At 28.2% G+C, this 22157-nt stretch overlaps 2 protein-coding genes across 10 annotated transcripts; both read right to left on the reverse strand.

Moving 5' to 3' along the window:
* Positions 1 to 761: 761 nt before the first annotated feature.
* On the reverse strand, positions 762 to 6870 carry LOC149880128 (uncharacterized). Of its 3 annotated transcripts, none has more exons than XM_090070739.1 (4): positions 6788 to 6870; positions 3725 to 3842; positions 3143 to 3426; positions 762 to 2870 (listed from the first exon to the last, which is right to left on the reverse strand). In XM_090070739.1, the coding sequence occupies exons 3-4, from the start codon at positions 3268 to 3270 to the stop codon at positions 788 to 790; spliced, it is 2211 nt and encodes a 736-aa protein (XP_089926865.1). In that variant the 5' UTR covers positions 3271 to 3426; positions 3725 to 3842; positions 6788 to 6870; the 3' UTR covers positions 762 to 787. The 3 variants fall into 3 exon arrangements, with proteins under 3 accessions (XP_089926865.1, XP_089926864.1, XP_089926866.1); XM_090070738.1 differs by lacking the exon at positions 6788 to 6870 and adding an exon at positions 3924 to 5394; XM_090070740.1 differs by lacking the exon at positions 6788 to 6870 and adding an exon at positions 3924 to 4731 and having other exon boundaries at positions 3725 to 3809.
* Positions 6871 to 12192: 5322 nt separating this feature from the next.
* LOC145194608 (uncharacterized) lies at positions 12193 to 21806 on the reverse strand. 7 transcript variants are annotated; one of them, XM_090070794.1, is made up of 16 exons: positions 20850 to 21806; positions 20174 to 20275; positions 19128 to 19903; positions 18398 to 18419; positions 18083 to 18313; positions 17111 to 17167; positions 16802 to 16923; positions 16655 to 16708; positions 16377 to 16549; positions 16188 to 16272; positions 15466 to 15611; positions 14055 to 14170; positions 13775 to 13943; positions 13165 to 13252; positions 12969 to 13046; positions 12193 to 12467 (listed from the first exon to the last, which is right to left on the reverse strand). In XM_090070794.1, the coding sequence occupies exons 1-16, from the start codon at positions 20998 to 21000 to the stop codon at positions 12408 to 12410; spliced, it is 2430 nt and encodes an 809-aa protein (XP_089926920.1). In that variant the 5' UTR covers positions 21001 to 21806; the 3' UTR covers positions 12193 to 12407. The 7 variants fall into 7 exon arrangements, with proteins under 7 accessions (XP_089926920.1, XP_089926919.1, XP_089926922.1 ...); XM_090070793.1 differs by having other exon boundaries at positions 18083 to 18319; XM_090070796.1 differs by lacking the exon at positions 17111 to 17167.
* Positions 21807 to 22157: the final 351 nt, after the last annotated feature.

Below are 22157 nucleotides of genomic sequence, written 5' to 3' on the forward strand. Positions count from 1 at the left end.
TGCAATAAACCATTTGATATTTTATTGCAAAAACACGTTTATTTGCGCAACATAGTTTTGAATTGAAGTCTTATTAAAATTTATTTTTATCTATAGCTTTTTTTACTATTGAAAAAAGTATTTATTTCCTTTTTTGATCTAATTATTTCACGGCAGTGGCTAAGTTTCCGAAGCCTCAATGATGGGGGAGGAGGAGGAGGAGGAGGGGGGGGGGGTTGCAGTGAATTAAGTAGGTTTTTTTGCTTTTTTTAAAAAACAGTAAAAACTCAAAATTATTTTTGGTTAAATTATTTGACTATTTTCCTGAAGAATATTAAATTGAATAATAACGGTAGTAAATGGCCATTTTTAAAGACAATTAGATTTTAAAAAGTGAATTTTTTGTTGTATATTTGGTGTTTTTTGCTTTAAAACAAAAGACCTGTAAAGCCTAAAAAATTGGTTTTTTTATCTCCTGATATCAACGTCAAAAAAAATTTTAAGTTTTCTAATCCATTCATAACTTTTATTTTATAGATATACTATAATAATAGCAGTAAGTTAATATCACAACAAGATTATAGGCATTAAAAAAAGTTTACAAAACAGAAATTACTTTATAATAAAGACAGTTAAAACAAATAAATAAATAAATAAACCAATAAATAAACAAAAAAATGAAACAAATATAAATAATGTTAAAAATTTTAGAGATAACATCAAAATAAAACAAAGTTATTTGTTTTATTATTGAAAAATTGTTTAAAAAAAAAAGAAAACTATTTTAAAAATTAAAACTTTTTATATTTCATAAGGAACAGTTTTTCAATGTTTTCAAAAATATTAATTTTGTCTTGTTTGTAATTTTATCTTCAACTTTTATCTTATATGCAGGTATTAGTATATTAGCATTTGGCAAGCATATTTCATTCCAGCAACTTTTAACATAATTAAGTTCTTCTATTATTGTTTTTGTTCTAAAATGATGTGGAGTCTTTTTACTTGATGTCACGTTTTTAAAATCATAAAATTCCACACCAAACTTTGTCTCACACCAATAAACATTTGGTTCAATAAGAAAATCAGCTATTTTTTGTAGCATTGCTTGATATTCATTTGGATAATTTCTTATTATTTCAAATGATATAGTTGTATTAGACTTTGGTTGAATGACTTTATATAACATTGAAATTGATGATTCTATTAAGGGAATTTCACTAAAATTACTATTCAACTCATTGGATACTTGCATCCTAATTAATGCATTTGAAATAATATGGCTAGGGTGACGATTTGATGTGGCACTTGTTGTGGTTTTGATAAAGTTAAACTGTCTCTCTTCTTTTTCAGTGTTTGCAGCTCTACCAGAAATAATTCTTAATTGGTCAGGAATATGAGTCACTAGACAGTGGAAATATTTGCCATAAAATTTTCGGACTGTTAAAACATTCAAATTTTCTCCAAGATTAGACATAACCAACATTACATGCTTAAATACCACTAGATACATTTTTAATATATGTTCGTTGGTGCGCTCAGATTCTGGTTTGTATATTAATTCTTGAATTTGGCACATTGTAATAAAAATATCGGTCAAAGGATTTTGGGGAAATTTCTGCTGACAATATATAGTTGTTTTTATTATGCATGACCTGTAGTCAACAGCTCTTTTTACATCTTTCCCTTCAAAAGAAAGTTCAATAATTCTTTCAATTTCTCTTTTTGTTTTTTTATCAAAATGATGGGGCAGTTCTGCAAGAAGATTTTTTATGTGATTAAAAACGTCATGAAGAGGTTCCATTAATAACTCATATTTTGATAATCCAATTTCTGGTAAACTGATATCAGGTTGATAAAATATGAAACTTGGAACTCTTTGAATACCACACATGGTTGTTGTTAATTTTAAGTCCAACTTTTGTTTTGATTCATTTTCAGTGAACTTTACACTGCGTTGATTCAGTTCAATTATTATTTCTTTTTTTTTTAGATGTGTATAAAGCTTGTTTACTGTATCATGACTTTTCCTCCTTGATTGTTCTGTAAATAGGACTTTTTCTTGTCGATATTGCAAATCGATGCAAGGTCGATGTAATGAATGTGAATAATTTGAATGCTCTACAACGTTAATGTCACAAACCCAGCACACATAATTTCCTCCCTTTTGCTGACCTGCTTCAAATTGGGCTGCAGGACCATCACCTTTAAAGAATCTCATTTCATCATAAATTTCAATACCATTGATCTTAATAGGGTCTTTCATGTCAATAATATCATTTATTCTTTGTTTTGAGTACAGAAGCATTTCATCCGTAGCTGAACATCTCCCAAAGATATACCATATAGGAGCTTCAACAACCGCTTGAATGTTTATGGTTTTATTATACTTTCGTTGATATTCTTCAGATGTATAATGTATTGCTGGATCAAATAAAGATGAAATTGTCATTAAGACATGACTGTGATTGCATATAGTCGAAGTATCATGCCATAACATAAGATGTCTCTTTCGTTCAAAGTTTTTTAATTTTATTTTCAAGTTATTGGTTTCTTCATCTTGGTCAACATCCTGCATCTCATTAATTCTTTTTAGATAGCTAATAATTGATGTACGAGACATTTTTTCATATTCTTCATCAGTTTTAATTCTCATATATATCCAATGATTTTTTGTTATGTATTCTCTAATTATTTTTAGTGGATGTACTCGGCCATCTATAGTAAATATTTCAGTTTGTATTTCATTGTTTCTTAAAACAAGTTTGGAGAAAGTTTGTGGAGCAATAAGCTCTCCTAATGAATATTTATTTTCTGATATAAGTGAATTCAGTTTTTCTGCAACCTGAAAATTTGTTTCTTCTTGGGGAAAGGAAACATTATGATTCGTTAGCCTAAAAAATATATAAGTTTGAAGTAGGTTTATACATAAATACATAAGTTTTTTCTAAATTGTAATAAATAATAAAAATTTATTACTTTTTTATTGATGACTAATGTAGTGAGTATTATTTTTTGGAAAAATTAGCTGAAATTAATTAAAGGCCTTTAATATTTAGAAATAAAAAACACACTGTAAAATATTAAAATACATAATAACAAATAAATTAAACCTATGAATTAATGTAAAAATTCTATTAAAAAAAACAACTTAATACAATTTTACTTTCGTTTTTTTCTTCGAATAACAACATTTCTTTCTCCAATATTTCTTTTCATCCCGGATAAACTTGTTATATTGACACCATTTTCCTTTAGAAACTCTTTGACTATCTGGCCACTATTGCGTGGCATTTTACTTGCACTATCAATTATATTGTATTTTCTTGCAAGACTAGAGTAGTTAATCTTTTCTCCACTTTTTTAAAGATTTACCTCCTCAAGACATAAATTCAGTTGGTCTTTATATGCATGTGGTGATCCAACATGTTTTTTAGGTTTTATTACACCCTATCATTAAAAAATGCTTTTGTTAACCTTTATATATTATTGTGTGTACTTTGATTATAAAAATTTTGAATTGAAGTAAAGACTAGTATTTATATAACTTGAATCATTAAATGAAGAACTTTGAATATAAGAATGAAATATTTGTATATATCATACACACATACACACACATTTTTATCACACACACACACACACACACACACTTTTTTTTTAAATTTACCCCAGAGTATTATGAAGTCACAGTGCCCAATGCACCTCTACACACTTGTGAACAATTATAAATATATAAAATGTTTACTTTATCTACTTTTTCTCTAAACTTATAAGATCGCTGTTCTGCTTGCTCGAATGTTTCCATACTTGCAGTTAGTCGATGCTTATTTCTAGTTCAAAGGGAAATATTATTTCCATATGTTCTAAATGTTAAGAAAAGTAACTAAAATTATATTTTCAAGAATTTATAATTGGTTTTTAACTTTAGAAACATTTATATTTACCTTACAACTGATGTTTCTTTCCATTGATTTTCAATATTTGTTACAGTGTCTTTAATTAAATGTTTTTCTTGCTTGCGCATTTCTTTTGGGGACTTTTTTAAATTTAGTATTTGGGAATAAGTTTTCGTAAATGTTGTTTAAAATGTGTTTTGGTATTCTTTATCAAGTTTTGTTATTATTGTGTTTGTAATGTCATTTAACATTAGTTCTTTTTGTTTTAGACCATTTTTGAATGCAACAGATTGATACAATTTGCAAAGATTCAGGAATTTTGATAACATATACCGAAACCTAAGGTCATTTTGACATCCAAAGCAATCTTTTAGCCCATGATTCATTTTTTGCTCTTTTGTTAAACAGCACCATCTTTCAAATGAAAATTCTTGCATAACCTCAGTTTTTGTTGATGAACTTTTTTTCCCCAAAAAACGCAGATTCTTAACAATTTGTTTGTAGTTTGAAACAAAAAAACCATATGGTACTACAAACTTATTGTCATTTTCAATTTGAAATTGGTTTTGAAACTGCATGTACTGATACTTATATTTTCTTGAAGTATATACTTTTAGACTTTCATCAAATCCTTTATTTATTTTTATGTTGAAAGCATTATATGCAGCTATTTTTGCAAATCCACAAGTTTGAGGATGTATTATAGATACCATTGTAAATTCCTCTATATAGTTTAAGTATCTATATAAAAGCTTTATAAGAAAAAGTTTACCAATTGACTTATTTATCGCGTGATTGAATTTAAAATTACGGTATATTTAAAATGTTAGCATTAGCTATAATTTCCAGACCTGTGAAATCTCATGTTCTTGAACTCTATTTTTTAATTTAGACCTTGCTTGGTGCTGGAAATATCTTAATTATTGCAAAGACATTTAAACAATAGAAAATTCATTGAGGAAATAGAAGAAAAAGAGCTACAACTCCCAGCATCTCATTTTTTTGAGTACTTTTACTTAATAAGTGGATAACATAGTAATTTTGAGTAAAAATAACATGTTTTTTATAAAATTATCAGCTTTAAACACTTTACAAATGTTCTAGCTCTTTTGATCTGTAATCATATCCAAATTAAGGATATTTTGTAATTTCATTTACGTCAATTTGATGCAAACCGACAGAGCAAAATCGCAAAATACCTCAAATATACACTTTACAAAAACCCTAAATACTGTCTAAATATTCTTTTTTTTTTTTTTTTTTTTTTTTAAACACAAGCAGATATAGTTTTCATAAAAAATATTGAATTCAAATTTATTTCATCTCATTCAAAACCTAAGTTATAGATTGTCAAAGTTAGGAATTTTGTTGGAATTCTCGGATAAAATTTTACTAACTCGCCTTAACTACGCTGAGCACAATGAATTAAGAAATGATATTTAAATTGTAAAAGCGAATGAACGTCCGGATGAAATACATAATGTATATAGAATGTCTTAATATTACACTTTTGGAAACCAAGTTTTAATTAATTTGCTGTTGGTGGAAAAGTATTTTGTATTTTGTGTTTTAAACAAAATAAAAAATAGCCTTGAAAAGTATTTGAAATAAAATTGAAAATTCTAATGAATAAAAGCATTTCAAATAAAAATAAAAATAATACAAAAGTATTTTAAATAGTATTTTAAATACTTTCATTTAAAATACTTTTTAAAATACTCAACACTGCATCTAGGGGTCAACTTAGACAGGTGATACTAAAGCAATACTTTTTATAAAGTAAAATTATCAAGGATATGATAACCACTGACTTTCTCTCTCCTACAAACTTACACTAAATGATTAAAAAGAGAATTAAACTTTTCAGGAGACAACAAATAAAGTTGTTCGATTGGTCAGAGCAAGCTTGATTATTACTTTAATTTCTCCTAAAAAAAATTTTAAATAAATGGAATCGAATTGTTCAATTTTAGTTTGCTATAACAACTTTTAGGATGTTTTTTGATGCTTTTTAAAGGTATTTATTGTTATTTATAGAGTAGTAGAAGTGGCGAAGGCTTCCTTTTAAGGGCTTATAATAAGTTGCATTCAGGACCAATACATTTTGTCTGGTCAAAATTGATCCTGCTTCTAACAAACCAAACTAACATCTAATGTGAATAAAAATTGGTAATCTAATTTTAAACTAGGTTTAGAATACTTTTGGAAATGTAAGAAATTATTGCATGTCTTAGGTAGTAGATGTTTGGAATGGGGAGTCCATTTTCAAGTTCAGGTTTTTTTCAAGATTGGTAACTTTTGGTGTTTTTAAGCCATCTGTGACTTTTTACCAAATCTTCTCATTAAAACATCTTTGAATTGTTTAATCCTGTCTGCCAAATTTTTGTGACAAACTAAATGACACTCGAGCTATGTAAGCGTCTTTTTTCTGTCCCCTTGGATAAAAAACATTAAAGCACATTAAATATAATGAACTATGTGTGAGAATAGTATTATGTATAGGGTCAACACAAACAGGCAGCAATAACAATAAAGAATAACTTTGATGTAATGTGATGAAAATTATTTAACATGATAATAATTTCACTACTTTAAAATTACTTTTTAATTGTGGCCTGTCTTTGTTATGCCTTAGGAAAAAAAAATTTTTTATTGGAAGTTCTAAGACATATAATTATTGCCCTTGTGGTATGTTTATAACATAGGAAAATTACAGTGAAAAAATTTCTTATAACTATTTAATCGTTTTAATCGTTTAATAAAACATTGATTAGCTGGCCTTGTAAATTGATAAAGGACGTCTTAAAACTCCTAAAACATATGAACGTAGGACTGTGGTAGTTGCACAGAAAGATTCATTATTGGAAATAAGTATAAAGTATATTTAAGATAAGGATATTGGGTTTACTTACATTTCTTTTTTGAAATTTGTTTTTCTTGTGGCATTTAGTTGAAAGTTTTCACAACTGTCCATGATGTAAACAAAACAAAATGTAAAAAAACAATGGATTAACTAGATAATATCTTTTTGTTTTTCATGAATCCGCTAATATTTTCGTCGGAAAGTTTTTACGATACGAAAAAAAATGTTTATAGTTGAGGCAATTAGGGATTATCGGGTTTACGCCAATTTTGTCGAATCCGAAGAAATTCATCGGGTTCATCGGGTTTTATAGTAGTGACCTCAGGATGGTGGAAAAACTTATCAAGTCTAAAGTATCTAATTGGAGAGTATCGAAAAAAAGTTTTTATTTACTGTCTTAAGTTTTAAATTGACAAAATAATATTAGTCTCCCAATAAGCTTGAATTATATTATAATACAAGCAATAAAAAAAAGGATTCCATTTAATGTCACTTGTTTTGAAATGGAATATAACAGAAAATCCAAGTTTTAAATCTTGTCTTAAAACGTGCAGAAAAATAATTAACTTTTGTTATGAAATAACACAGGCAAACAAAAAATTTGTTGCATTAATTTTGACACTTGTTATTTTGTTACGCTGAATTCAAATCTAACATCAGATTTTTTGCATAGAATTTTTTAATTTTTGCAAATTTTAGGTAGTTAGCACATTTTTTCCGAAGTATTTCTGAATTGAAACTCATTTGGAAATTCTAGGGTATATTTTGAAAGATTTTATTTTTTATAAAATCGAAAGATGAAAAAAAAAGTCAATAACATGTTTAAAATAAACAATTTATAGCATGAACATTATCCTTTCAAAGTCAAACTTTTTATAAATTTTTAAAAAATTAATGTAAATTTTAGTTTTGAAAAGGATTTCGAACAAATCGTTTACTCATAAATATTCAATCGGGAAGAAACTTTTGCTTGTAGCTCTTTCTTTTGTCAACTTGCCTGATGCAAGTTGACAAAAAAAAATTGGACAGTACTGTTGGCAAGCAGTCTGCCATCGTGTGTTTTTCCAAACGTCCTTGATAACGATCATCCATTTTCTTAAGATCTTGGTGGAACCGCTCTCCTTTAAATAATCATCTTGACTAAGAAACTGTTTAAGATGCCTATTTATAAAACGAAGTTTTATACTTATTTCGCATTGAAGAGCACAAAAAGCTTTCAACTTTCTAACAATTAAACACCAGAGTTTTCTTCTTTTTTATTTCCTAGAGAGTTTTTTACGACAGCCTCAAACGACAACCAAGCTGTTTTTTCCCTTGCTATCGATTGTTTTAAAAAATTCTTTATCACTTTTAAAAATTGAGAGTTTATGAGCAATCAAAAACACCTGCGCCTTTTCCTTTATCGACAATATGGCAACACCCTTTGTTTTCATTTCTTCTGGCGGTGGGAGACTAAAATACCAACTTTAGTATGGTTTTTGGCGCTAGTTGGAAGGCAGAAGCCTAAGGAGGCGGTTTCCAAATCATCATGCCTCCAAAACATCTTCTGACGGGGGCCGCCAGAGGCTTCTACCTCCCCATTGGCGGCGGCCTCCAAAACATTTTGCCTCCAAAAATAAATTCTGGCTGCTGCTGCCAATAGGGAGGCAGAAGCCGCTGGAGGCGGTCTCTAAACCAACTTGCCTCCGAAATATCTTCTGACGGCAACCGCCAGTGGCGTCCGCCTCCAAAAAAAGTCGGCCTTTCGGCAGAAAATTACTTTGCCACCGGGAGGCGTTATCAACTCTAGCTCTCACCATATGAGCCGAAATATTACATAAAAAAGAAAAATAATTAAAAGTATGATACCGTATATGATGTTTTAATAATTATAATATGTAATATATATAAAATATATATAAACATACATACATACATACATACATACATACATACATACATACATACATACATACATACATACATACATACATACATACATACATACATACATACATACATACATACATACATACATACATACATACATACATACATACATACATACATACATACATACATACATACATACATACATACATACATACATACATACATACATACATAGATTCATACATACATACATACATACATACATACATACATACATACATACATACATACATACATACATACATACATACATACATACATACATACATACATACATACATACATACATACATACATACATACATACATACATATATATATAAATATATATATATATATATATATATATATATATATATATATATATATATATATATATATATATATATATATATATATATATATATATATATATATATATATATATATATATAGGTATATACAGCTGCGGACAAAACTACGTGAACGATTGCAAATAGTTTTTTTTAATGAAATTTTCAATGTCTTAAAATAAGTTTATAGTTTAATACTATATATGGTTGGATAGAGCGTTTTTTGCTCTATAAGACTGTGTAAAGTGTATTCTGTAATAATTTGTTTAAAATTAAACATATCTAAATGTTCAAAAAGTATCAAATATTTTGCGCGACAAAACCACGTGAACGATTATACAAACGTAAAAGAATAATTTTACTAACATCAACAAATAATAGATTCTAAAAAAAAAACAAACATTAATATTTAGTTGCATAGCCTTTAGAATCGATAACGGCCTTGCACCGTCTTGGCATAGATTCTACAAGAGTTTCTAGTAACTGTTTTGGTAATGCCTCCCATTCATACTGTACGGCTCGAAAAAGTTCATCCGGTTTTTGAAATTTGCGACCTCCCAAGCGTCGCTCAACTTCAATCCATAAATTTTCGATTGGATTTAAGTCGGGAGATTGGGCAGGCCACTTCAAAACCGCTATGCTATTATTGATGAGCCAATTTTTTACAGTCAAAGCTGTATGTTTAGGGTCATTATCATGTTGATAAACCCAATTGTGAGGCATTTTTTCTAAAGCGTGTGGCAACATTTGATTAGATAATATTTCCCTGTACTGTAGTTGGTCCATTATACCGTTTATACGGTACAACGGACCAATTCCAGCCCAGGAGAAACACCCCCAAACCATTACATTGCCACCCCCAAATTTTACAGTTCCTATTGTATACTCTTTTGCAAATCTTTTACCTACTAGACGCCTAACATAACCTCGACCGTCGCTGCAAACCATGTTAAATTTACTTTCATCCGACCACAAAACTGTTTTCCAATTTTCAACCGTCCAGTTTAAGTGATCTTTAGCGAACTGTAGGCGATCTTTGACGTGCCTGGGCTTAAGGAATGGTTTCTTTGCAGGTCTGCGCCCATAAAGACCTCCTTCGTTTGAACGCCTTTGAATCGTTCGTGTGCTTACGTTTTCCATGCCTGTTTGCAGACGAATTTCAGGGGCTGTCAAATTAGATTCTCAAGAGATTTTCGCACAATTTTTCGATCAGTACTAAAAAATAAAATGTTAAACATTAAAATTAACATTAACATTAATATTATTAAGATTAAATATTAAAAAAATAAAATTAAAGGAATATTACCGCTTATCCGTAATACGTGGACGACCACCTTTCTTAACGATCTTTTTGCTCTTTTCTCGGTGTATAATTTTATGTATTCCACCTTTTGACATCTTCACATGAGCTGCAATTTGCCCAATGGACCATTTTTCTTCTTTGCGCAAACGCAAAACCAAGCTTTCAATTTTTGAATCAGTTTGACGAACCATTATAGTTTAATTTTTTTATTTTTTTGATGTTAAACAGAATAATCTTGAGAAATTTAAATGATTGTAAGTTCTAAGAATACCAAAACCACATGAACGATTTTTAAAAGCACTGATTTCGATGTGAATATAATATAATTTGCATCAAAAATGACGCTTTTATAAATCGTTCACGTGGTTTTGTCGCGCAAAATATTTGATGCTTTTTGAACATTTAGATATGTTTAATTTTAAACAAATTATTAGAGAATACACTTTACACAGTCTTATAGAGCAAAAAACGCTCTATCCAACCATATATAGTATTAAACTATAAACTTATTTTAAGACATTGAAAATTTCATTAAAAAAAACTATTTGCAATCGTTCACGTAGTTTTGTCCGCAGCTGTATATTCAAATTAGGAAATGCATAATTATATACCTACAATATATGATAATCAACAGATATACATAAATATTATATTTATGTATATCTGGTAATTATTATATATTGTGTAATGTAATTGTGTAATTATAAAGTTTAGTAAATTGTAAAATACAGACGTCACGTAAAATACGATCTGCGACCTAATTTGTTGCATTTTCAAAACTTTTTAAGAGCCTCTCTGTTATGGCAATCTAAATGGATTGTAAATGATTGAAAGTTTTATTTATTCATTCTGGAAACAACAAAGTGTCACACTTGCATTGGCAATATTTAACAGCACAACTACGGCTGGAATATTATGCTATTTTCACAAAAGAAATGATACTGCACAATTTTTATCATTTGTTCAATAATTTTTTACCACACTTCAAAGCAGAAACTCTATACTTGTAATCAATCAGGAGACTGTGAAAGTAAAATACCAAACATTTAATAGAGTTTTTAAATTGGATTGAAATTTACTCAACATATTTTGCATTTTTATATTTTACATTTAATCAAACAACTTCTCATGTTCTAATCACAAGTTCAACTACATGTCAACAAAATTTGCTTGAAAAATTGCAATTCGTTTTTTTATTTTTCATCAAAGATTTTCTAGTTTGTTTTTGGAATGTGTAAGATATTCAGTATCATAGTTATATCATGCTATCTAAACGCTTGTTTCACAATTCTGTATGTTGTTGGGAAGAACTACTGGTAATCAATTGAGAAAGTTTTAAAGTATAAGATCCAAGAACATCCGGAAAATGCAACAAATTGGGCCGTGTAAAAAATTGGCCTAGACCAAAAATAAATAAAAACTCCTACATCAATTCTTCAGTATGTATATATTTTCCACACATCTTTATCCTAATTACCACGTTCAGGATGTTTCAACATGACATTTAATATTTTGGAAACCTAAATTTGTTTCTAGACGAGTGTGTACAGAATTTGAAATGATATATTAAGTTAAAATCATATTTTATATATTTATGGAATTTAAAATGATCTGAAAATCTACTTTACTACATTTTTAAAGGGTAATTTATTATGCGCTAACTTTCATGTTGGAAATCCAATGTTCTTGAACAACAACAAAATTTCTTTTGCGTTTAGGAATAATTAGGATAATTAGTATAATTAAACAATCAACTTTTTTTCTTCTTTTTTTTAAATTTATTATACCACCTGTTTTTACTGGAATCTTAAATTGCTTTAGAGAAAAACCACGTGAGAAGCAATCTGCGTATTACTGTTACAAGGATACTTAAATAAACTGGACAGGTTTTTATAGAAAATATTTTACATTTTATTAATTTTTTTCCCCAAACATTTCCATTCAACATTAAGTCTCAAGAACGGAAATGAAAAACAAACTTTTTCGAGTGACCGTTCTTATTGTCTGTACAGAAATGAAGGCTTTCGCATGCGTTTCGTCTTCATAATTATTTACAAGAAACCATCACGATGGTTCAAACGATCTTCAAAGGAACGAAAGGATCACCTCCTATGTGATGCGTGACGAAGGAATTCTTCAGCAGCTGCACGAGTTGGGTCAAACTAAGGTTAACAAAAAGAAATCAAAATTTAATGGTATAACAAATAAAAGAAGTTATCAAAATTTAATGGTATAACAAAAAGAAGTTATCAAAATTTAATGGTATAACAAATAAAATGCCCATTATGGAAATTTTAGTAAAAATTCTCTAATGGATATTATTACTTAATATATTATAATCGCCAATTAAAATTGTAAAAGACACAAGTGCAGTCATGATACTTATAATTTATATATTTTACACATACAAAGTTATTAAGTTCTAACAAGTGAATATGTCGATATAAGTTTGTAACACAAAAGAATCTTTGCTGTTTTAAACGCATAAAACGTTCTTTTTTAATAAAGACAATTCGTTATGAACGGAACAAACGCCGTTTAAAAACCATTCATTAACGACATCAAATTTTTAAAGTGCTCTAAATTCATTAAGAAACTAACACACGAGCAAGTTTTGAATGATGTAACACATATTCTGCACACTATACAAGAAAAATACATACTGGTGCAGGTCTTCCACTTCCAGGCACAGGCTGATGATAGTTAGACGTATGCGGATAATAACTCGATGAGTCGACTCCCTATTAAGAAAGCTATTTAATGACAAAAGTAACAAAAAATAATACTTTTTTAAGTGATGTATTTATAAAATTATACTTCAATATAGTATAAAATATTTACTAATGGTAAAAATCTAACCCGCATTTGTTTGTGCCTTTGAAATTCCCTAACGTAATCAGAGTACGAGCCATTAAGCAAAGTTTCCTTCCGAACTCCGAACTTCGAGCTAAGATAATTGAGGAAGAATCAAGAGACTTAACCAATCAACATTGAGGTTAGAAAGTATGCATTTAAAAAGAAGTTGAATTATTGTCGGTGATACCAACAGTCGTTTGATTATATGTTTGTTGGATTCTTCAAAAACTTGTACTAATTTTAAGTTAGTAAACAAAAAAGTTACTAAACAAAAGCTTTGTTTTGATACCATTATGAGGTAGATTTTTATTACAATGGAAGTAAAAAACGATTAGAAAATTCTTACAATAAAAGGTCAACGAATATGTAACATATTACGAACTATTACAGAAAAATAATTATTTGAGCTAACGATTTTTACTGAAAGATGTTGAATAGTTAATGAAACAATTGTTGGGCAATACCAATGCCAATTCACCCTGTAAATCTGTACATCTTTCATAAACGTTGAATATTTAAAACAATTTTAACTGTGTACTTTATTCAATGTCATTTAAACTGTAACTTATCAAAATACATAGGAGGATGAAAATAAACATCGATGATCACCTACCGATCATTTTTTAAAAATTCCTTCACTTTATCACGATGTCTTCTGTCACGACTATCGCGAGCGCTACGCCTAGCATCATAGGAACGTGAACGACTTACGTCACGAGGGTAACGTTCATTCTTGTAGTAGGAACGATCACGAACATCTCCTTCAAACTTCCCTCGACCTCCTATTTGCAAATAGTAGATTTACATTACCAAAGAGACTAAAATAAGTTATTATGAGATTACAAAGCAATATAGAAAAAATTCAGGGCCTTCATTTTGCAAATTTTACTAACTAAATCCATTAGGAGATCTTCTGAAAAAACCAGAGCGACGATCACGCCCACTATTGTCGCCTCTTAAATTCCCTTGAAAACCTCCTCGCCATCCCCCACGAGAACTGCCCCTAAACCTAAAGAGTACAAGACTTAGGATGAATAATTTATCCAAAAAAGATTTTCTCTACCTCAATGCTAAATAAACATAGATTGAAAAGATACTAAATAATCTTAAAATTAACTAATCTTTAATAAGATAATCTTTAACAATAAAAAGTATTAACTTTTGTTTTCAACCCTTCATCATAAAATAACCTAAATACCTTGCATCAACCAAAAATGTTAGGTTTTCTTTAAATAACAACACCGTTCTAATAGGCTACTTTACCAAAAAACCTTTCAATCTTGAAAAATCCCTTTGCTAACCCCTAAGATCTGTGACCTGAAATAATGTTAGGTAAAGATCTGCCAATAAACATTATTTCACTTGAATATAACATGTTTAACTATACGCCTGTGTTAACTATGGCAACCAGTACTTGAACATCAATAAATTTGACTTCTTATCTCATTGTGGCTTTAAAATATTAGACGTATTCTTTACAACTTCTTCTTTATTTATGTTACGTTTTCTGTTGAATAAATATAGAAGACCTTCTGTCTTGAAACTTTATTCTTCGATGAATTTCGCATAACAGTACCAAATTACATACGATGAACCAAATCGAAAAACACAGGCTTTGTATACACGGTGGGTCCTGCAAATTGTATAGTGCTCATACTGAAATCGACTACAATAGATATGCAGTCTTATTACTACATTTGTAGATATATGTAACATTGCTTTTAAAGTTTTGTAAACTAAAAATGTTTATGAACATATACTCTGTGACTTTCAACTAAAATTCCGTATGTTAAACATAAAGTTCTTTTTTAACAATAAAACCTGACTACTTTTTAATAGTAAAGTTCATTCATTATTTCTGCAACACAAAGTTCATTAAATAATTCATGTTAGCTATTCATGTTATCATAAAGTCTATTAATTTGTATGCAAGGATCGGCTGAAGCACCTGTAACATTAAACAGTACAATTAATCAAAACAAGACGTCAATCTTTTAAAAAGACCAAATTTCGCTGTAAAAACCACTTTGTTTCACTTACTCATTACACATTCTATTGAAGTTGCTTGATACTGTTCAGATTTATGAACAGGGATTTGAAATATTTTAAGTGCTCAATAAAACAATTTAATAAAAATCATTTTACAGATAAACCAGGGTAACAAGTTTGTACACCTAACAGAATTTGTTAAACTGATTGAATTTTGATCATTAAAAGTTTGACAAAAATACTAAGCAAAAAAAAAAAAAAAAAAAAAAAAATCATTGAGTATATAAAATGAAACCCTTTACAAAAAATCCTAACCTTGGAGGATCACTATGATCTCTATGATGATTGGCATCACTTGAATTTTTTTTTTGTTTTAAGTGGCGAGCAATACGGGATAAATCAATTGTAAAGTCATCTTCAAACATTCTACACAATACCTCACCAACACTAGGTTCTACCTCCTAAATATTAAACATTAATTACACTGGGAAGTGATAAACTTTTTTTTTTGAACTTTGCCTGATTTATATGTTTTTGAGTATGATGAGTCTGAAAATAATAATAAGTCATATCACCCACCATTTTTTTGCATTTGATTTTATAAAATATGGCAAATTAACTTTTTACCTAATATCTGTATATTTTACTAAGACACACAATAAATCTAAATTAGCAATGGTGGTAAATGGTACCTCACTGCTCGTTACTTTCCTATATTGTTCTTTTTATTTGCTTAACTTCACTTTTCAGCAAGAACTAAAAACTTTCCTAACAGCTATTGCTATATATGTGGTAAGCTTGTAAAACATGTAATGCTAAGTTAAATAAAATCTGTAATTAAACTAAAGTACAGTATCAGCTAAATTTGTTGATTTTTTACACAACTGAGGTCAAATTGTAAGAAAACCGTAGTTGATTAAAATAAAAGTGATGCCAGATATGATTTAAGCATCCAAAAATACATAAGACATTTGTTTCATCCTTATTTATTTAAAAACTTCTTTAAATAATTGGATTAATTCAAAAAAATAACATACCTGGCCATCACGGCATATTTTTACTTCTTTGTTTTCATTCCATGGATTTCGCAGATTTAAACAATGAGAGAAAGCAACTTCTCTCCTGTAAAATCAATGAATTTGACTAAAAATTTTATTTCCTTTGAGATAATTTTTGTATTTAATTTTCTATAAGTGCTATTGTAGTTTTAACAAGTTGTTACATACCTATTCAACCAATCTACTTTAAATGTTCCACTAAGAATTTTACGATCAAAACCTTGTGGTAAAACCCATGGGATTGCAGGTTGATTATGATTAGATTCAGATGCCAGTCTAGCAAAACCTTGAAAACGACCACTCTCTTTTACAGAAAAAATTAGAATGACATTTGTTGAATGCTATAAATAAAAAGAGTTAAGTACTATTAAGTAGAATAAGCTACCTAATAGTTAATACTTTAATTTTTTAAGGAATAAAATGTGGTAAAAAGATATAAGTGTCACCCTATATGCATCATTTAACTTCCTTTCATTGGCTGGTGGTGTTGACCATACTCCCTACAAAATATTTGTGTTACAAATTTATGACTATAAAAAACAAAACCACCATTCAATTTACAGAGGAAGAGATATTTAATAAAAATAGTATACCTTTGCTTTTGATAGAGTAACATTTTCATGGTTGTTACTTTTGATTATGAAGTATCTGGCTCCTTTTAACATTGAGTCGATGAATGCTTTATGAGCTTGTACATTGTCTTCTACTTCAGCATCTTTATAAATAAACATGGGATTTATTAAATTTAAATGTATGCAAACATAAAAGTTATGTAACAAATGAAATTTTGTGTAACTTGTTTTTTAATTTTTAAAATTTATTGCATGTCTTAGAGTCGTATTTTTAAAAACAATTAAATAAAGAATTATGACAATGATTTTTAAATTATGAATGAAACACACCTTTATTCTTGGTATGCTTTTTACTTTTTTTATCACCAGACTTTTTACCAACAGAATCTAAGTAAAAAAATTCTCCACATTATCTTGCAGGGAGTATTAATAATTTATTGACCCAAGCCTTGCTTAAATAAGGTAGCTTTTTATAACTGGCCATTTATTAGCTCCACTAAAGCTTGATCCTGTCTGTTGGTATATACCATTCTCAGTATACTAACAGGACAACCATATTTATCAGATTAATAAGACCATGCATTCAATAGAATGATTGTTCAATTGTCATTCATAACACTTTTTCAGTATGCTGCATTAAAATGATCGATATAACAACATTTATCATATAGTTTTTTCTTTCTTATAGCCATTTTTGTCATGAATTTAAAAAACCTTCAATTATTTGAATACTTAGTAAAAGCATATTCATTTAGTTGAATGTTAAATGTAGACTTGTATTTGCATTTAGATTTAAATTTCTAAGCAAAAACTCTTTTCTTGTTATTTGAAAAGCTATTTAATGCATACAGTTTTTAAATAATACATTATTAGGCAATAAAAATTTTAAGGTGATGAAAGTATTCTCTTAGAAGTTTGCTTTTTTTCCTTCTCCCTCTAGTTTTGATATTTTTCTTTTAAAAATATTTAGAAAATCTTTAATGATTCAAATGTTTCTTTTAAATTATTTAATAACTAAAAGAAACTTTTGTTCCAAGCTACTAAAAAAAACTAGTAATAACTGAAAATGAGTTGGTATATAAATTTTTAAAAAGTTTATAAAACTGTCAAATATGAAATATGTAAAAAGTATTATATCAAAATTTGAGGTCAAAAATAGAAAATTGATCAGACCTATACAAGAACTAAACTCTGCATTTAAAACCACATTGGAATTGAGTTTTTTTCCCCTTTTAATCTTCAAACATAAGAAAAGGATACCTTTAGATTACATAACAAATTCTGAAAACTGTTTCCTCATACCTAGAGATGTGTTTGATCCAGTAAATGAAGACATTGAAATAGAGCCAGAAAAGGAACAACTGAAGCTGTCACTAAAAGAGTGCGATCGAGAATGGGAGAAGGACTGAGAAAAAGAGCTTGCATGTGAGAAGTTACTTTCATGGTCAGAATGTATATCTTTTAAACAACCATCAACTTCATCAACAACTTGCATGTTTTGATCATAGTCACTCAACACCTCATGAACAACTTCTGAAACTCAATAAGAAAGTTTTTAATAAAACAAGTTTTGAAAAAATAGTCTATTGACAAAATAAATATAAAAATCATAATTACCTATAACACTGTCCTCTTTTTTCTAAAAGAAATAATAACATTTACTATACATTTCTCATAAAACACACACACACACACACACACACACACACACACACACACACACACGCACACGCACACAAAAGGGTTAAAAGGGACTACCAATTAAATACCATTCAGATGTTGTAAAAGAAATAATAACCCTTACTATACATTTCTCATAACACAAGGGTTGAACTTATTAATTTTTATTTTCATATATTTTATATATTAATTTTTTTTTTTCAACTAAATACCATTCAGATTTAGATGTTGTAAAGTATTATCCTAAAATATTTTACATCAATAATATCTCAATATTAGATAGGGTTTGATTAGTGATCTATCATCATTTGGGTTTCTGATAATATGTATACTTCTTTTAACTATTACCATTTTTACATCTGGAACTTCATTTAATCTCTAAACTATATTTACAATTTTAAAATGCAATATTTTGGGGAAAAAAAAAGTATGAAGTACAATAAAACATTATAAGGTTTCAAATTGAAGAGATTGCTAATACAACAGGTCTGTAATAAATGAATTTAAAAAAATAAAATCTATTTTATTACTTTAAGATATGCTCCTTATGTGAAATACAGTATTTCATTTTTAATATTTTTTGAAATTATAAACAAAACCTATTTCATTTAAATTTCATAAATATTCGAATTTCTTCAACAAAAAAAGTCAAAAAATTAAAACACACCTCATTTTTTATTTTTGATTCCCCCTTAGTTCTCCTACTTTTTGTGTCCTTCACAGTCACTTCACTAACAACACGTTTTTTGTCTGAGCTTGATTTTGATGATTTCTCCTCTTTCACTCTTGGCTTGTCGATCTCATTTAATACAGGCTTAGCTACTTTTTTCTCTAACTCCTTAACTTTTTTTTCAAGAATCTCTTTTTGAATATTAATATCATTATTTTCTATGGAGATCTTACTTTCAAGTTTTTTATCTTTTTTCCATAAGTCTTTTTTGACAAAAGATTTTGATTTTTTAACAGCATCTGGCTTATTTAGCTTTACTTCAATAGTTGATGACAGTGTTTGAGATTCTTTAGATGTGGAGTTCTTGTAGGAAGACTTTGATTTAGACCCCAATTTTGAAGATGATTCTTTGTAAGGATGATAATTATTACTCTTTGAAATTTTAACTGTAGCTTTTGAATCTGATTTAGATTGCTTTACAAACTTGTTTGATTTCACTGAGTTATCAGAATTAGGAAGTGATAAAGGAACCTCAGATGTTGTTGTCTTTATAATTTTACTTTTTGGTTTTTCACTTTTTAAGATTGACTTTTCTGTACCAACATGATTTGCATCAGCATTTGTTGATGTTAATAACTCAAGTTTTTCTCTAGGTTCTTCGCTTTCAACTTTTGGAGTTTTAGCAGGTGTTTTACTTTTTTGTGTGGCTAATTTACGCTTTGGAGCATTTTTAGTTGACTTAGAGGATTTTTTATTCTTTGATGGATTTTCAACTAAACGTAATTAAAAATGAATTATAATAATACTATGAACAACAAAAATGTCATCCAGCAGTTCAAGTAAGAAAAAATAGAATGCCCTGTATTTACATTCCAAGAAGCTAGAAGAATTGAAATAAGAATTGAAATAAATTATTAACATCTAGGTGAAAACTAAAACATTAAACAACACAAAAATAATAATGAAATAATTTAACAATAAAAACAATTTTTATTCATCTCTACACACTTATTTTATGTGTGTGGGAGTGAAATGGCTTTTACCTTCATTTGTTGCACTATCTTCAAGTTCTTTTTGAAATGCATCTTGACCAATATCAGGCTTTAAAATATCATCCAGCACATTTACAACTTTATCACTTATCCCTATAAAACAAGTTTACTACTATAGAAATTATTTGCTTCAAAAGATGCTGCTTTAACAAGTAAACTAGCTATGGAGTGTTTTAGTTTTTTTAATAGCAGCATTGTCATAGAAAAAATATCATCAAAAAAAAAAAAAGCCAAATTATATTTTTCCAAAGTGTAAAATTTAATATTTACATTTAAGTTATTTCTTTTAATAAAACTTTTTAAAATTAAAAATGACATCTAACAAGTCCTTTTTTAACAGAAAAAATAGCAATATTAAACATTTAAACTTTTAATTTGTATAATTCTTCTCAGTATTTTTAATATACTAAATGAGTTTTAATTTTTTGAAGAACATCAAAACAAATAACCAGGAAACAAACTAATTTTAGCACTACCATTAGTGTGTTTCTATTGATGAGAACTTTCAGAGCACTTACCTATGCTACCTAATAAATTCACAATTTGAAAACTGACTATTAATATTGATAAAATGTGAAAAATTAGAGGCATAGAAAAATCTATATTAATCAATATTTGATTAAATTTTTTTTTTTTTTAATAGTGATAAAAACAACAATATACCAACCTTCATTTGAAGGAACTTCACCAGGCTCAATTTCACCATCATTTGAATTGTTAACAATCCCTAAATCATCATCTTTTAAAACATCTGTTAGAATATCCTCAACTTTCTCTTTAATTAGTTCATCAACCAATATGTTATCTGTATCTTCCATAACTTTATTTGCACATTATTTCTATAAAATCTAACATATATAATTTATATTCCTGTATTTTAACTATTGAGGGAATATATTACTTCTAAAACCTCTTTTTTAATTGCAAACTTTAAAAGGATTGTTTTCTAAAATAAAAAATTTTTGAAAGTATATTTATCTTTAGTGAACAGACCATATTTTATCTGTTATTATGCATTTTGTAGAAAAAGAAGTAATTACAACCAAAGGTTATTACATTTTTACATTAAAATTGTATAATACTTGCATTAAAATAGTATTATCATCACTTATATTTATGTTTTACATTTTCAGCGGTTAAAAAGAAGTGAAAGAGGAAAAATATCATCAGAAACAAAATGTTATTGTTATTACTGTTTATGTGGACTTGCTGCAAATATTGATTGTATATTTAGAGGAGAAATTTCAAAAGTTTAACTAATGCAACTAGATGCATTTTCAATTACTTTATTGAAAATTTTGGATTTGACCAATAATCTTGAGTAAAAAGACAAATGAGAAAAAATTAAATTTATTCACATATCTTTACCACCTCCTAGTAATTTGTTGCTGTTTAAAAAAAAACTTTAAAGCTACTCAGCAACTTAACATTTAAAAAAAATCTCGTTATATGGCGTTGTTAAATTTTTTTATTATTTTTTTTTTAATGCATAATTATTTTAATGGCTTACTGCTTTACTCATTTTCTATAATACAACGATGTTAAAAAACATTCTAGGTAAAGAAGTTTACGATTTTGAAGATAGATCCGACATGTTTTTGGAACGGTATTTTGCTTTTATTACTAAATAAGATGGTCGCAAAGAGCCATGGGAAAGAAAAACGATATCGAGGCAGACATGTCTGAAAATATTTGGTCAACTCATTAAATTTGCTTTCTGCTAAACCCAATCCCTTTAACGTGGTTTATCAGAAAATAATTATTTTCAAGAAGAGACTTATGTCATTAAAACGCTATTGATATGAATTGATATTGATAGAATAATCTTTCAGATTTTGAAAAGCAATTAAACACTTTTTCGTCAAAAACGCTTTAAAAGTTCTTGCGATTATCCGCAACACAATTTTTCGAGTTGATTCGGGCTATGATACTTCGTAATCATATGAAGATTATGAAATCATTTTAAAAATCAGAT

The sequence above is a fragment of the Hydra viridissima genome, unplaced genomic scaffold (genome assembly GCF_058129835.1).
Source record: "Hydra viridissima isolate aposymbiotic clone 2 unplaced genomic scaffold, HvirCarnegie_v1 scaffold_13, whole genome shotgun sequence".
NCBI classification, from domain to species: domain Eukaryota; kingdom Metazoa; phylum Cnidaria; class Hydrozoa; order Anthoathecata; family Hydridae; genus Hydra; species Hydra viridissima.

Excerpts from the sequence above, each read along its gene's own strand:
- LOC149880128 (XM_090070739.1), bottom strand. The coding sequence starts at position 3,270 with ATGCCACGCAATAGTGGCCAGATAGTCAAAGAGTTTCTAAAGGAAAAT. Across the intron at positions 2,871-3,142 it reads ATTCGAAGAAAAAAACGAAA|GCTAACGAATCATAATGTTT; the intron begins GTAAAATTGTAT and ends TATATTTTTTAG.
- LOC145194608 (XM_090070793.1), bottom strand. The coding sequence starts at position 21,000 with ATGGAAGATACAGATAACATATTGGTTGATGAACTAATTAAAGAGAAA. Across the intron at positions 14,171-15,465 it reads GATCATAGTGATCCTCCAAG|GTTTAGGGGCAGTTCTCGTG; the intron begins GTTAGGATTTTT and ends TGTACTCTTTAG. Across the intron at positions 13,047-13,164 it reads AAAGGCACAAACAAATGCGG|GGAGTCGACTCATCGAGTTA; the intron begins GTTAGATTTTTA and ends CTTTCTTAATAG.